The sequence below is a fragment of the Orycteropus afer genome, unplaced genomic scaffold, assembly GCF_000298275.1.
Source record: "Orycteropus afer afer isolate SDZICR_OR568_19922 unplaced genomic scaffold, OryAfe1.0 scaffold00008, whole genome shotgun sequence".
Classification (NCBI taxonomy): domain Eukaryota; kingdom Metazoa; phylum Chordata; class Mammalia; order Tubulidentata; family Orycteropodidae; genus Orycteropus; species Orycteropus afer.
Window position 1 is genome coordinate 20,943,116 of NW_006921595.1, and position 15,267 is coordinate 20,958,382.

General features: G+C 36.6%; 1 protein-coding gene across 1 annotated transcript in view; it reads right to left on the bottom strand.

Annotated features, from left to right (window-relative positions):
• Positions 1-15,267, bottom strand: part of AHR (aryl hydrocarbon receptor) — a 44,430-nt gene that overhangs the window by 24,731 nt on the left and 4,432 nt on the right. Inside the window, exon 2 of the mRNA XM_007946132.2 lies at positions 7,546-7,733. Coding sequence (XP_007944323.1) covers positions 7,546-7,733 — 188 coding nt within the window. The remainder of the gene's footprint in view (positions 1-7,545; positions 7,734-15,267) is intronic.

The following is a 15,267-nucleotide window of genomic DNA, read 5'->3' on the forward strand; positions in this document are numbered from 1 at the left end:
GGGTTTGAACTGCCAGCCTTCTGGTTAGCAGTCAAATGCCATAGGCACTACACTACCAGAGCTCCTTAGAAAATAGTATGGCACTGCCTTAAAAAATTGGAAACAGAAATACCAAATGATCCAGCAATCCCACTACTAGATATATATTCTACATAAAAAAGAGCTGTGATATGAGTAGATACATGCACACCCATGTTCACTGCAGCATAGTAAATAACAAAGATGGAAATATGCTAAATGCCTATCAATGACGAATAGATTAAAAATTATGGTACACACACACAATGGAATACTATATTACGTTAAAGTGTAACAAGAGATCTGCAAAACATAACATGGATGAACCAGGAGGACATGATGCTGAGTGAAATTAGTCAATTACAAAAGGACAAATATTGCATGAGACCAGTATTATAGAAACTCAAGGAAAGGTTTTCATATAGAAATAAACACTCTGATGGCTACCGGACGTAGAAAGAAAAGGTAAGGTAAATCACTAACCAGAGGAGAGACATATTAACTTGGGTGAAAAGGAACACATTATAAAATAAGAGGGAGATCAGCATCAAATGATCAAGGCAAAGGAAGGACTGGGAGGAGCACAAGAGTTAAAGGCAACAGAAGTGAATGCTATTACATACACAATCCTGCAATAACAGTAGTAACAAAAACTTACAAGTGGATACATAGATACTCAAGCTGAACAAGTGTGGGAAGGCTAATGGGACTATACCTATGAATATATACAGGTTTGACAGAGGATATGTCTACATATGTAATTACATATGGTGCAAATATATCCATGAATATAGTAGAACATACAGGCAGCAAAATTATGAAAATTTCTCAGTCATAATGAAACACATTGAGGGAACTGTTGTTGAGACTGGGGGATCAGGACCATAGTCTCAGGGAACACTGAAGTCAATTGGCATAACATAGTCCACAAAGACAACGTTCTACATCCTACTTTGGTAAATAGCAACTAAGGTCTTAACAGCTTGTGAGCAGCCATCTAAAGCACGATTGGTCTCTTCCCATCGGGAGCAAGGAAGAGTGAAGAAAATCAAAGATACATGGAAACAGTTAGTACAAAGGACTAATGGATCATGAAAACCTCAGCTTCCATGACCCTGAGACCAGAAGAAATAGATGGTGCCTAGCTACCACCACCAACCACTCTGAAAGGGATCACAATTGAAGGTCCTGGAAAGAACGGGACAAAAATGTGGAATAAAACTCAAAATCAAAGAAAGACCAGGCTCCCTGGTCTGATAGTGACTGATGGAACTCCCAAGCCCTTAGTTACCCTTCAAGCCTGGAACTGAACTGACCCCACTATGGCTCAAGTCTCAGCCAAACAATAGACATGCCTATGGGTAAACAATAACACTAGGGAGATTACACACTCATTAGAACAATCCACCATTCAAGATCAAAAGGGCAGCATTTGCCAAGGACAAAGTTTGGAAAGCAGGAAGGGATACGAGAAGAGGAGGAATGGAAATGGGAAACACAGGAAGAAGCGGGATAAATTATCCAACATTGTAAGGGTTGCAATCAATGACATGAAACAAAATGTGTATGAACTACTGAGTGGAAAATTGATTTGCTCTGTAAATCTTCACCAAAATCAAAATTAAAAGTCAGAAAAAAAGAAGAGCGATGTTCCTGAGGAAATTGATTAGAACTTAAAACATCTACTACTGCTATAAATCCATTATTATTGTTGACTTAAAAAATGTCCGAATGTATCCACTATGAAGAATATCAAGCACAACATATTCTTATTGTGTATTATTTAAAATCTGTAAGATTTACCAAGTCAGTGACTGTGGTTTTTGTTTTGTTTTTAAAATTAAGTCCTATCTGTACATCCCACCTAAACTGACCAAAAAAAGTAAAAGGATGGCCAGACTGCCAGTACTCAAAAGGAACATCCAGGAGAGAAGACAAGGACCAGTGGCCCAGGAACATGATGGTTAATGTAAAAGGATGGCAAAGGACTAGAGAGAATGGTTAAAGAACTCAAACAGCTATAGCTGATACCTGATGGTTCAAAAAACCTGTATATAGTTTGAAATAAAACTTTTGCCCATTTCACTATATGATACAGCCAGTCAGAGACTTCTGCTATAATCCAAGAAAGCATTTCTTGCTATTGTATATTTATAGATACTGAATAAAATAGTAGAACAAATGCTGCCAATTGGCTATTAACAGAAAGATGATTATCTAGAAACAGAAAAATATTGTTAACATCTGAAATCAAGCCCTAGAAACTTATTTCTAAACAGAATGAAGAATATTAAACATGAATTTTATATCATTTTCCAGTATTCCAGGTATAAATTACTACAGGAAATTAAAATAATCTCAAGGAGCTTCCATTCTAGCATTTCCTTTGATAATGTTCCCTAAGTGGTATAATGTAAACCATTTAATATATACTTTTATTTCAAATACTGTATTTGATACAGCTTGAGTCTATCTCTCTTACCAGACTTTAAGCTATAAGGACAAAAATCTTTTGTTCTTTCTTTGTGCATCCTACAACTGTGCAATGTTTAGCATAAAACAACCTTGAATTAGAAAATTTATTAATAACAATTTCAATTTGATAGTATCAAAGAGACTGCTTCTACTTTACCATAGCTGAAAAATGACTATGTCCTTCTCAAGTACTTTAAAACTGTATTTTAGGATGTTTTGATTAATTGGGAATGGATAAATAATAGTAAATCTTGACTCCAAAGTTTAAGAAGATTCATCCAAGTTGGATTATTTAAACTTGAAATAAATAGATGTATTTTCTTGGAAAAATATCTATTGTTACAGTAAAACTTGAGTTTCCTTTCTAACGAGATTGTATGATTACTCGTTTATATTGTTCTTTCCGCAGGAATTCACACACCCCCTGTTTGCATCCTGTTATTCACTTAGAGCTTCCCTTCACTTTGCTATACTGTTTCCCTAATAGTGAGACAGTGGTTTAAACTAAACACAAAAATCCAACCACTGTTGAGCATGCATCAAGTCTCTTCTTTTGCACTTAGCATCTGTTCAGGTCATAAGGGTTCCCTTCAAAATTTTATTCTCTGTATGCTCAAAATTTTGCCTTGCCTTCCCAAACCACTGGTGGTCTGGAAAAGACATGGGATCTTCTTTCCCTCACCTCCCATCTAACTCTATGCTTCTGTATTGAACAATCCAAGAAACCCCTTAGACCATACATACTGATACTAAACCAAGTAAACACAACTACAATCTTTCTAAAATTCTGTACATTTGAGTTAGTTCTTTTGAAAGGCAAAGAAAATAATTTTTTAAAATAATTCAGGGCATAATCAAGGCCAGGTTAAATCACTACCTGAAAGTATGATTTATGACCTGCATCAGACATGCTTGCTATTTCTGGGTTCTATATGGAACCTACTGAATAAGCATGTAAGGAGTGTGTCTGGAATGTGCATTTCAACAAGCTTTCCAGGTCAATTCTTGTGTACCATGAAGTTTAAAAGCCAGTAATGTAAAGGATCTAAAATCAAAGATAATATACTAAGGAACAACATAAACAGGGGAATAACACCTTATAGTCAAATACATAGAACTAGAATTAAAAAGAGACATAAATTCATCAATGAAGAGTTGAGAAAATAACTTTTACAAAAGTACAAACTCCATGATGACTATGACATTCTTTAAAAGACAGACTTTGGTATCTTCCTGTGATATTCAACAGCACACATGTCAACATGTAAAAAAAATGTACATACTTACATACATATAAACATACACTAAATGTATAAATACAATGTGTGTGTGTGTGTATTTCTGCCTGCAAGGTGATCATTATTATGGCTAGTAATTAAATGTTATACTGGCTGCTCTCTAAACAGCTTCAGATCAACTCTCTAACTTCTAATCACAGGACAACCAACACATTCTTATCTTTTCTTAAACAGATACAGTTTGACTTCCTAGGACAAAGGAGCAGGAAATAGAAAGGTAAAATGGCTTAAATCAACAAATCTTTACCAGAGTCAGAAAGTAAATACCTCCCTTGCTTCTAGATTGTAAACTCTCAAGTGGCAGAGACCACATCTTATAAGTCATGAATCTCCCATCACAGCACAGGGTCAAGCAGTAAGCACAGCATTAAAAAGCACCACGATTAAATAAAATGCTTCCCAGGACCAGGATCAAACCTTAAACCCTAACTCACTGCCATCAAGTGATTCTGACTCATAGCAAGCCCCACTGGCCTTCCAAGGCTGTAAATCATGACGGAAGCAGACTGCCCCATGTTTCTTCCACAGAGCAGCTCGTGGGTTTGAACCACCAATCGTGTGGTTAGCAGCCAAATGCCTTAGCATTTCACAAAGCTGGGAGTGGGCTCAAGGTTACAGTATGGGACGGTGGTTCTCAAACTATTCAACTTGCACCTAGCCCCACCATCACAGTTTATAATGCCATAGCTTAGGGATGGGAGCAGGAATTGGCATTTCTAACAAATTCGCAAGTGATGCTGATGTTGCTTGCCTGAGGACCATACTTTGAGAACCACTGATACAGGGAAAAGTTGTCAGGGCTCCCAAAAAAGAGAAGTAACTAAGATATCATCAGGAAAAACTGCACAAATATACACACATACACCCCCCCACTGGCTATGCACAATTCATTCCCAAGATAAACATGGCTTTGGTATAGATGAAAACTGAAAATTCGAAGACTTTTTATATAGGATCGGAAAAAGTGTTTTCTCTGATATTACTATCCTCAAACCAGTAAATACTGATCAGATCCCAATTGTTTAAACTATATAGCTTTTGTCCAAAATAAAAAACAAACAAGTAAGCTAATGAACATACAAATAAAAAGATGCTTAGACTAAACACATCAAGTCATCAAACACAAACCTAAAAGGAAATTAACTATTTTGTGTTATTCCAAATACAAATTACAAATTCAAATGTCTATAAATGTGCTGTCTAGGTACTGACCTGGACCAACAGTATTAACATCTGAGAGTTTACTAGAAATGCATAATCTGGCCACACCTATACCTACTAAATTAGAAACTGCATCTTAATAAGAGCCCTATGTGATATATAAGGAGCTCTGGTAGCACAGTGCCTAAGGCACTTGACTGCTAATCAGAAGGCTGGCGGTTCAAACCCACCAGCCACTCCTCAGAAGGAAGGCTGGGCAATTTACTTCTGTAGTGATACTGCCTTGGCAAACCAAGGAGGGGTCGCTATGAGTCGGGTCAGATGCAACAGCACACAAAACCAACAACAACGTGTGATATATAAGCACACTAACATTTGAGAAGCACTGTTATGGGCCATTAAGATTTTACCATTGATTCCTTTCCTAGAGTTTATAAAACAACATAATGTTTGGAAAAGACTCAACATTTCCTTGAAAAATCTATTGCTGACTTATAAAATATTTGCTCTGATAAAAGAGAAATCAAGGAAATATTTTGCACTAGAAATTGTTTTCAAATAAAACAATTTTATGATGATGAAAAAACCAAACTCACTGCAGTTGAGTCAATTTTGACCCATAGCGAACCCTCTTTGGGTTTCCAAGGCGGTATCATTAGGGAAGTAGATTGCCCAACTTTCCTTACGAAGAGTGGCTGGTGGGTTTGAACCTCCAGCCTTCTGGTTAACAGTCAAGTGCCTTAGGTATTATGCTACCAGAGCTCCTTTAATTAACACATATCTTATTATTTAATTAAAGAAAAGACTTCAAAAATTAGATTTGATATATGCACACCCATGTTCATCATAGCACTATTCACAATAGCAAAAGGATGGAAACAGCCTAAGTGCCCAACAACGGTGGAATGGATAACCAAGCTAAGGTACATAAACACAATGGAATACTATGTTAACACTAAAGAAAAATGTAGAATCCACAAAATACCACGTAACATGGACAAATGTGGAGGACATGAAGCTGAATGAAATAAGTTAATCACAGAAGGACAAATATTGTATATAGTCCATTACTGTAAAAAGTCAAGGAAAGGTTTACATAGGGAAGGAAACTTTGGTTACCAGGGATGGGGTGGGGGAGCTGTTAGATAGGTAAGAGACAAGTATTGAGTTGGGTGAAGAGAAAGTCAATATACCAAAAGCAAATGACCCACACAATAACATTAAGGAAAAGGAAGACACAGACAGGTCCACAAGTAGTACAGACAACAAAGATTAACACTTTTATATAGTCAATACTGCATTATCAGTAATAACACACATTAATCTATGGGTAAACATATAGGTAGACAAGCTCAATGATCAGGTATGTCTCAGCAAATGGGAATAAACCCATGATCATATATAAGTTAGGCAGATGGTATTTCTACAAATATATTTGTATGTGTTATAAGAATGTCCATATAAATAGAACAGGTGTAAAGTTATGATAACTTCTTAGCCACAACCAACCTCCCTGAGGGAGCAAGCTGTTGGACCTACGGGCTCAGGATCATGGTCACAGGAGACATTAAGTTCAACTGGCATAACATAGTACACAAAAACACTGTTCTACACTGTACTTTGGTGAGCAGTGACTGGGGTCTTAAAAGCTTGCAAGCAGCCATCTATATTTAACAATTGGTGCCTCCTGGTCCAGAGCAAAGAAAAATGAAGAAGACCAAAGACACATGGACACAGTCCAAGGAACTAGTGGACCATGTGTGAACCTCAGCCTTCATGACCTTGAGATCAGAAAAACTAGATGGTGCCCAGCTACCACTGCCAACCCCTTCGAAAGGGATCAGTGCAGGAAATCCTGGATAAAGTGGGAGAAATATGTGGAATAAAATTCAAAATCATAAAAATAAAACCAGGTTTACTAGTCTGACAGAGATTGGTGAAGCCTCCAAGACTATGGCCCCTAGTGACCCTTGGGCTTGGAATTGAACTCATTCCTGTGACTTCCGCCCAAACAACAGACAAGCATAGAAGGTGAACACTTATAACAGGTAGGTGCACTCCTTAGAACAAGCAATCATGGGAGATCAGAAGGGCAGTATTTGTACAGGGAGACAACTCAGAGGGCAGGAATGCATAGGAAAGAAGGACACAGGGAAACGGCAATCACAGGGAGGAAGTGGGAAGAGAGCTGTTACATTATGGGGATTGCAATCAATGTCATGAAACAAAATGTGGATGAACTGTTAAACGGAATACCAATATGCTCTATAAATTTTCAGCCAAATAACAGTAAAAAGTTAAAAACATTTTTTACTTGGAGAAAGGGAAGCTAGAATCTGACACATTTAGTATAAGCACAACTTCCCAATACATGATTTTCAAAGAATGACCATTCATCTGCTTTGATGAATTAAAAAGGAAAACTGATTTTAAAAATGATTATATATTTGTTTTTGCTACTTAAATTTTACTGTACAGGAATAAATGCAAAGCTCTTTTTTTCACATATGGCTAATTTTTATTATTTTCAACATAGCATCAGCCATATTTAGTATAAACATTTTGTAAGTCATTATAGAAAACTTTGTCTTACCATCAAAGAAACTCTTGGCTCTCAAGTAACTGACACTGAGCCTAAGAACTGAAAGTTTGTCCAGTTTATTAATAACATCTTGTGGAAAAGGCAGCAGACTAGCCAAACGGTCCAACTCTGTATTAAGTCGGTCTCTATGTCTCTTAGAAGGGTTGGATTTGATACCTTCAGCTGGGATTGGCTTTACTCTGAAAAACAAATAAAAATTCATTAAAAGCTAAAATCTGCTGTATTATCACATCTTCTCAAATATTATTGTAATAAAACAAACCATTCAAAATCTACCTCAAGTTTACATCTTCCAAAACCTCCTTCATATCTTAAGGAAAAAAAGGGATAAAATTCTTCATAATATTTTATTAAAAATCTGATGTACGCATCATAGAATATCTTATAAAAATGCTTATCAATACTTCATACATTTGTGTTTTAGTGATATCGAATTAAAAAATCTATTAGGATATTTTTTCCTCTAATGCAGTTAGCAATTCTTTGGGAAAAGGGGATGGAAAAAAAAAAAAAGAACAAGTTGCAATGAATTATGTGAAAATTATGCTTCCTTGGCCATCTTCTACAAGAAGCATCTCAGCATCATTTATGTTGGAAATGTGTATCTTCATCAGACCCAGCCTATTTTTATATATTTTCATTCTATCAGTGACAACTTCTCAAAGCCTTTCTGGCACCTATATATTCCATCCTAATGCAGTCTTCCAGTATTAAAAAGAAAAGAAAAAAATCACATTTGGCTTTTTTTTAAATTTGTTGATTGTTAACTGTGATTATTGGTAAATTTTGGTTTCATGACTGGGCAGTAATTCTACTTAATTATTTTCTTACGTAGTTTGTATCTTAATAAGAAAATTGAAAGAAACCTCCACCTTTATTATGATTTTCATCTACCTAAGAGAAGAAATGCTTATATTTAAGAGTAGAACATGTGTTTAGAAGTGATAAATTGGACAACTTCACACAAATGCCTTAGCCAGGACTTAGCAGAAATTCATTATTTAAAGTGAATTTACAGATCCTCAGACACCCACACTGAAACAGGAATAGTAAGATATTTGCAATCCAACATAATTTTAGATCATGCCTCTATTAGCCAAAAAAATAATTATTGTTAGTATTCTTACAACTAAAGGCACTGTAGACAATTCAAATTAAATTATATCATCTTACAAAGTAAAACTTGCTTGGGTACAGTGCTATTAATTTGATTCAATAAAAATATTTCTAGATAATTATGTTTTCAATATTGTATGTGGAGAACACTCTATGTAAAAAGATGATGAAAAGTAAACAGGAAATTTAACTTGCTTTTTATACTGTCTCTAACAAGCATTTTCTTCAGAACATGTCCATTTCAATTTTTCTGTTACAAACTCATGTTATTTCTACAAAAATTTATATAATGATAACTTAGTAAAATAGCATATATATAAAACAAAAGATCAATACACTTTATACAACTTCATACTTAAGGGAAACTGGTGACTGTTTCCCTAGCCGTTTTCCCCTAATCATATTACATTGATAATCAAATTCAAGTCACACCTAATTACTACATTTTTCCAATTAACCAACTTTTACCTACAATGTGTTATTTAATTCATTGAAAACCTATTTATTTGTACCTATAATGTCCTAGACAGTCCAGGTAAACGTTCTTCTAGCAATTATTCAAAAAGTACTATGGATGCTTAGAGACAGCAAGTGCTTGAAAAACGATTTTACAGCAAAGGCTGTGCCTGAGATGGATATGGAAAGATGAACAAATTTCATGGGGAAGAGTGAGTGGAAATGCTAAGCTCTGAGCATTTCTGTGAAACACGGGGTGAAGAGGGAGATGGAGAAGTTGGTTGGGCCCACATTCTTTGAACAAATACTCAACATCTACACCATGCACCAGCAGCTCTGGTAGCATAGTGCCTAAGGCACTTGACTGCTCACCAGAAGGCTGGCGGTTCAAACCCACCAGTCACTCCTCGGAAGGAAGGTTGGGCAATCTACTTCCGTAGTGATACTGCCTCGGAAACCGACTCGACGGCAAACACCACCACCACCACCATGAGCCAGGTACTGAACATTTAGCAGTGAACAAACATATAAAAGCTCCTGTTCTCATGGGGTTACATTCCAGGGGGAGAATACAGAAATAAACAAAAGAATAACATACAACTTTTCACGCTGGTGAGTGTTAAGAAGAAAAATAAAGCACTGCAAGGGCCTAAAGAGTGCTGGGAGTAATGCTTTTGCTATCATGGCTAGAGAGGAACTCTCTGACGTGATATTTCAACACAGACGTGAATAAAACAAAAATGTGAGCCATGTGAATGTCTGAAAAATGCTCAAGGTAGAGGGAATAGCAAGTTTCCTTAAATAAATAGTTTTTTAAAAAATAAGTATAAAAAGTAAAAAAACTGGACTTTGATATCGGGGAATCATCCTAAGTTCTGAGCTGGAAAGTTACACAACCAATACTGTGTTTTACTAAGCTAACCCTGGTGATGGAATAGATGGAAGGCAGGGCAGATCTCACTGAATTTAGGGATTCTGTCACCAGGAATTTCTCTTTAAAATATAAATCTATGTTACTTCTCTGATTAAAATCTTTCAGTAGTTCCTAACAATCCAACTTCCTTAGCCTAACAACAAAACACTTCACCATCTTTCTAACCTCTATTTCAAGCCTCATTTTCTCCAGCCAAAGCATTCCTTGACATTGTAGTGCAAAACGAAGAAATCATTTGCAATTCGAAACATTTTTGATGCTTTCATACATGTTACTGACTAGAACCTCCTTGTCCTGCCCTAACTCCTTCAAAGTCCTGTCAAGTAGATCCCTGTTGTACAGCCTTCCCTGACCCACCTCACAATGAATTAGCTACCTCTCCCCTACAGTACCTCTATACCTCACACAAATTTCTTACACAGCCATTCTGTTATGGAATTTCTGTGCAAATAACATTTCACATAAAATGAAAATGCATATATAATCCAGTCTTGCATTCCTGGTGGCTTTCTAGTAATCATTATAAAATACTAAGGAGAAGAGAGTAACACAAACATTAAAGCAATAGAAGCTGATAAGACACAGGGAGAAATGACAAGAGAAAGAAGGGTTAAAGGTATTATGGTATCAGTGTTCCTATTGTGCTGGCTCTCTGTAGTACTCTTATCTGTACTAGGTGAGATTGTTTCTTTACACAATGCAAAAAACATCCATGTCTCTAATGTATTATTAGACACCTTATGGAATATTCAGCATGAGATCAAATTTCCCTAAGTATTATGTAACCTATATTGCATATATTTTTCATTTGTTTCTTTTAAACTTAATCATCTCTTTCTTCCCAGTGCCCAGGATAATACTTGGCACTGAGTTTGCTCTCAACGTTTGCTGACCAGAAAATAAATGATCAGAACCTGACCAAAGGCAGTATGATAGCAAGGATGTCAGAAAGGACTAGCTTGAAGACATACTTAAGCATAGCATCTTATTGTCCATCACAGGGCTTGGTATATAGCCAAGGGTTCACTGAACTAAATTGACTTGGTGACTTGGTTATAGAATACAAGGAAGAGGGAAATGGTGAGGAGAGGTTTCAAATTACTCTGGGTTTTGCAGCTCAGGATAACAGCTATTTCTTGACAAAAGGTATACCAAACAAGGAGAACAGACCTCAGTAATATCAACATTTGGGTGTAAGGCAGAGGAAGAGGTGCACACAAAGATGACAGAGGAGAAATGATAAAATAGAAAAAGAATTAGTGTAAAATATTTGGGCAATCACAGAAAAAAGTCAAATGCACAGAGAGATTAAACAAAGTCTGGGTTGAGATACCTACTAAAACAAAACAAAACAAAACCCAAACCCACTGCCGTTGAGTCAGATCCAACTTATAGCAACCCCTCCTTGGGTCTCTGAGGCAGTATCACTATGGAAGTAGATTGCCCAACCTTCCTTCCGAGGAGTGGCTGGTGGGTTTGTACCGCCAGCTTTCTGGTTAGCAGTCAAATGCCTTCAGCACTATGCCACTAGAGCTCCTCAAGAGATACTTACTAGTAGACTTGGCAATTCAAATCTACTGTGTATTTCCATTGAAACTAGAGTTTTAAAAGATCAGATTGTTGGAGCTAAAAAACAGATTTGACTCACTTTTTCACTCATTTTGTGAAAAATATTTAGAACTATTTTGTGAAAAAAACTTTATACATGCCCACACATATTGAAGATGCACAGAATTAAAAATAGAGACTACTACTAAATCAATTACAGTTGACTTGGATGGTGGTTGTTGTTGTTGTTATGTGCCGTCGAGTCGGACCCGACTCATAGCAACCCCTCCTTGGGTTTCCGAGGCAGTATCACTACGGAAGTAGATTGCCCCATCTTCCTTCTGAGGAGTGGCTGGTGGGTTGCTTTTACTTTTGCACTGTCTCTAAATCTATACCAAAATACACTGCCAACCATCTATTTAAAATAAAGCTATTTGCAAAACATAAACAAAAATTCCTGTAAGATTGGATTTGGGAGAACTGGAATTCAGACATCTCCTGAAATACAGGGACTGTAAGATGCTAATCAGCCAAAGAAGCAACTTATTATTTTTTTAAACCTTACCCTCAAAAGTCCTGTCCCAACGTGTAAGTCAAAACTGTTGTGAAATCAAGGCTCTAGCTGACTGCATGCCATGCTTCTGTTTTAGAAGACTTGCATGCTGTAAGTACTGGTGGTAACAGGCCCAACAGCATGTCCAATGCTAGTCTGAATGCTATCTTTATAGCCTTTTTAATATCCCCATCTAAAATGTTTCAAGCACATCATTAGCTTCTGCTGTGTAAAGCAAAGTTAAAGAAACTAACGACCCAGTTTAATAAATTAAGTACTTGTAAATGTTTGTATTTTTATCCGATGTTTATCTCAGGAAATGGCAAAGGGACATGTAAAGATATAGTTTCAGTAAACCTATGAGATTAAAAAGGGTTACCTAAGAAGAGGGTACCTATTATAATACTGACCTTGCATTACTGGCTTTTTCCTCTGGGTGATTTAATCTACTCCCACTGCTTCAATCTACAGGTATTCCTCGATTTACAATATATCACAGTTAAGATGAACCACACTTAAAAAACCATCTAGGGTTTCTTTAATAGTAATATGCAGTACATGCAATGCTGCAGCATGTAATTTGCTGATGTTATCATTCTCGGATGTGATGTTTCCAACCCCCAAAGACAATGAAAATCATATTTATAAGATACAAATTAAAAACAAACAAACAAACAAACAAAAAAAACGCACTGCTGTTGAGTCAGATCCGACTCATAGCGACCCCTTCTTGGGTTTCCGAGGTGGTATCACTACGGAAGTTGATTGCCTAACCTTACTTCCGATGAGTGGCTGGTGGGTTTGGACTGCCAGCCTTCTGGTTAGCAGTCAAATGCCTTAGGTACTATGCCACCAGGGCTCCCTTGGATAAAAAGCAATAATAATGAAAACTTAAAAATACACACAAAATGAGGTATTTGACTCATGTCAGAACCTTTGGACCAAAACCCACTGAAAGTCAGGAATCACCTGTACTTATCAATGACTATCTTTATTTCCAGCCCCATACTGATTGTCCCTTGGGCACATGAAGCTCAACACATTCTTAATTTATGTATATCTTCCAGAACTTGGCTATCACCATCTCTGCATCTACTACGGTGCTACCCTTCATTCAGCAACTAGAAGTCCTCAATAAATCCCATATCCATATCAACTACACCCAATTAAGCCCAAATCATAAACTTACTCTTTCTTCATTTCCTCCCCACTGCTTTAGCGCCTGCCTTATTTACCTCTGAATATGCAGGTTGAATGTTTATGGTCTCAAGATTATATGATTAATGTAATGTGTAGGGAAGTGATCTGTGGCATTAAATAAAGTTAAGTTTTTACTGTTAGGCTGAATGCAGCTGGACAAGAAATATGAGGCAAGAAATACCTACCAACAAAGCAAAATTCTGAGAATTCAGGCTGGAAGTCACTCTTCATGAGTCAGAAGACTCATGCTGCTGCTCTACAGTTGTGATAACTTCTTCTTTTTTCCCTCTTTTTGCTCTATCTAATGAGGCATAGGAGCTTGGTGGCATAGTGGTTAAAGCATTCAGATGTTAACCAAAAGGGCAGGAATTCAAACCAACCAGCCACCAACACGAGAAAGATGAAGCAGTCTGCTTCCATAAAGATTTACAACCTCAGAAACCCTATGGGGCAGTTCTGCTCTGTCCTGAAGGGTCGCTGTGAGTTAGAATCAATGAGCAGTGGGATTGGTTTTTGGGAAGGAGACATGAAGAAGTTCAAACAGCATAAGCAATTAACAGTGAAAACCAGAAAAATGAAATATGACCTAGAAATCACTGTTATTTCCATAATCCTGAAAGGATTATTAAGTATGTTCCCTTTTTCCACCTTCTATGCATGTACATTTTTTTAATTTTTAGTATTTTCCCTTAAATCCACAATTCACCTGCTTTACCAAAATCACTAAAAAACCCCACCTCACTCCCATCAAGTCGATTCTGACTCATGGCAACCCCCTTTTTGTTTCCAAGGTAGTGAATGTTTATAGGAAGCAGATTGCCCAGTCTTTCTTCCGCAGAGTGGCTGGGGGCTTTGAACCACCAACCTTCTGGTTAGCAGTCAAATGCCTTCGGTACGATGTCACCAGAGCTCCTTACAATTTTAAGCAGAGGTCAACTGTTAAATTAATATTTCCCAAATACTTACTATGTATAAGGCACTAGAGAGCTCTGGTTACTACAAAAGTAGTCCTATTTTTAAGAGCTTATCTTTTCTAATAGGAGGTGAGATATTCCGTGATAAGATAAAATCAAGAATTGCTCAGTAATGTAGGTGCTATAAAAGTGATTTAACCAAAATGCTCCTAAGTTCAGGAGAGCAAGCGCTCATGTACAAATGAGGTAACATGGGAAGGTTTCATGGAGATATGTCATTTAAATCAGGTTTTAAGGGCAGGTGAGACATTGTCAGTTTTAAGATGGTAGGATACATACCTTTCTGCAACCACCCTTCCCTTCCAGAAAATTAAAACAAGGAAAAGAAAAGAAACATAAACTCTTATCTTCAAGAGATCAAGGTGATAAGTAAACTTCAAAACAAACAAACAATAAAAATGAAATGGAAAGTAAGCATATGGGAAATTCTATGTGACTGAGAATTGAAAAGAAAGAAATTATAATGTGGATTATATACATATTATTTTAAAATGAGAAGTCATAGATAACAGAAAGATAATAGTGAATGAAGAATTGACTAAGGTTGCTTTTGTTATTGTGAGTTCTTTTGTACATATTTTGACTTTTCAAAATATCTATTATTTAATAGAAATGCATTTTAAAACCTTAACCTTGTCAATCAAAAAAAGTGAAAGAGCAAACAAAAACAACTGAAAAACATAAGACAAAGTAAATCAACATGTAAAGGCTACCGCAACTAGAAAAATCTGTAAACGCACACTACTATACTACTACTTCTATTATACACACATACACACACAATGCTCTCAACTAGCCACCCAGCCTCCCCCTCCTTTTTTGTCTCTGAAATGGAATTATTTTTTAACCAAAAATTAAAGGACATAGGCACAGATTAGGAGCTCTGGTAGCATAGTGGCTAAAAGCACTTGACTGCTATCCAGAGGGCTGGC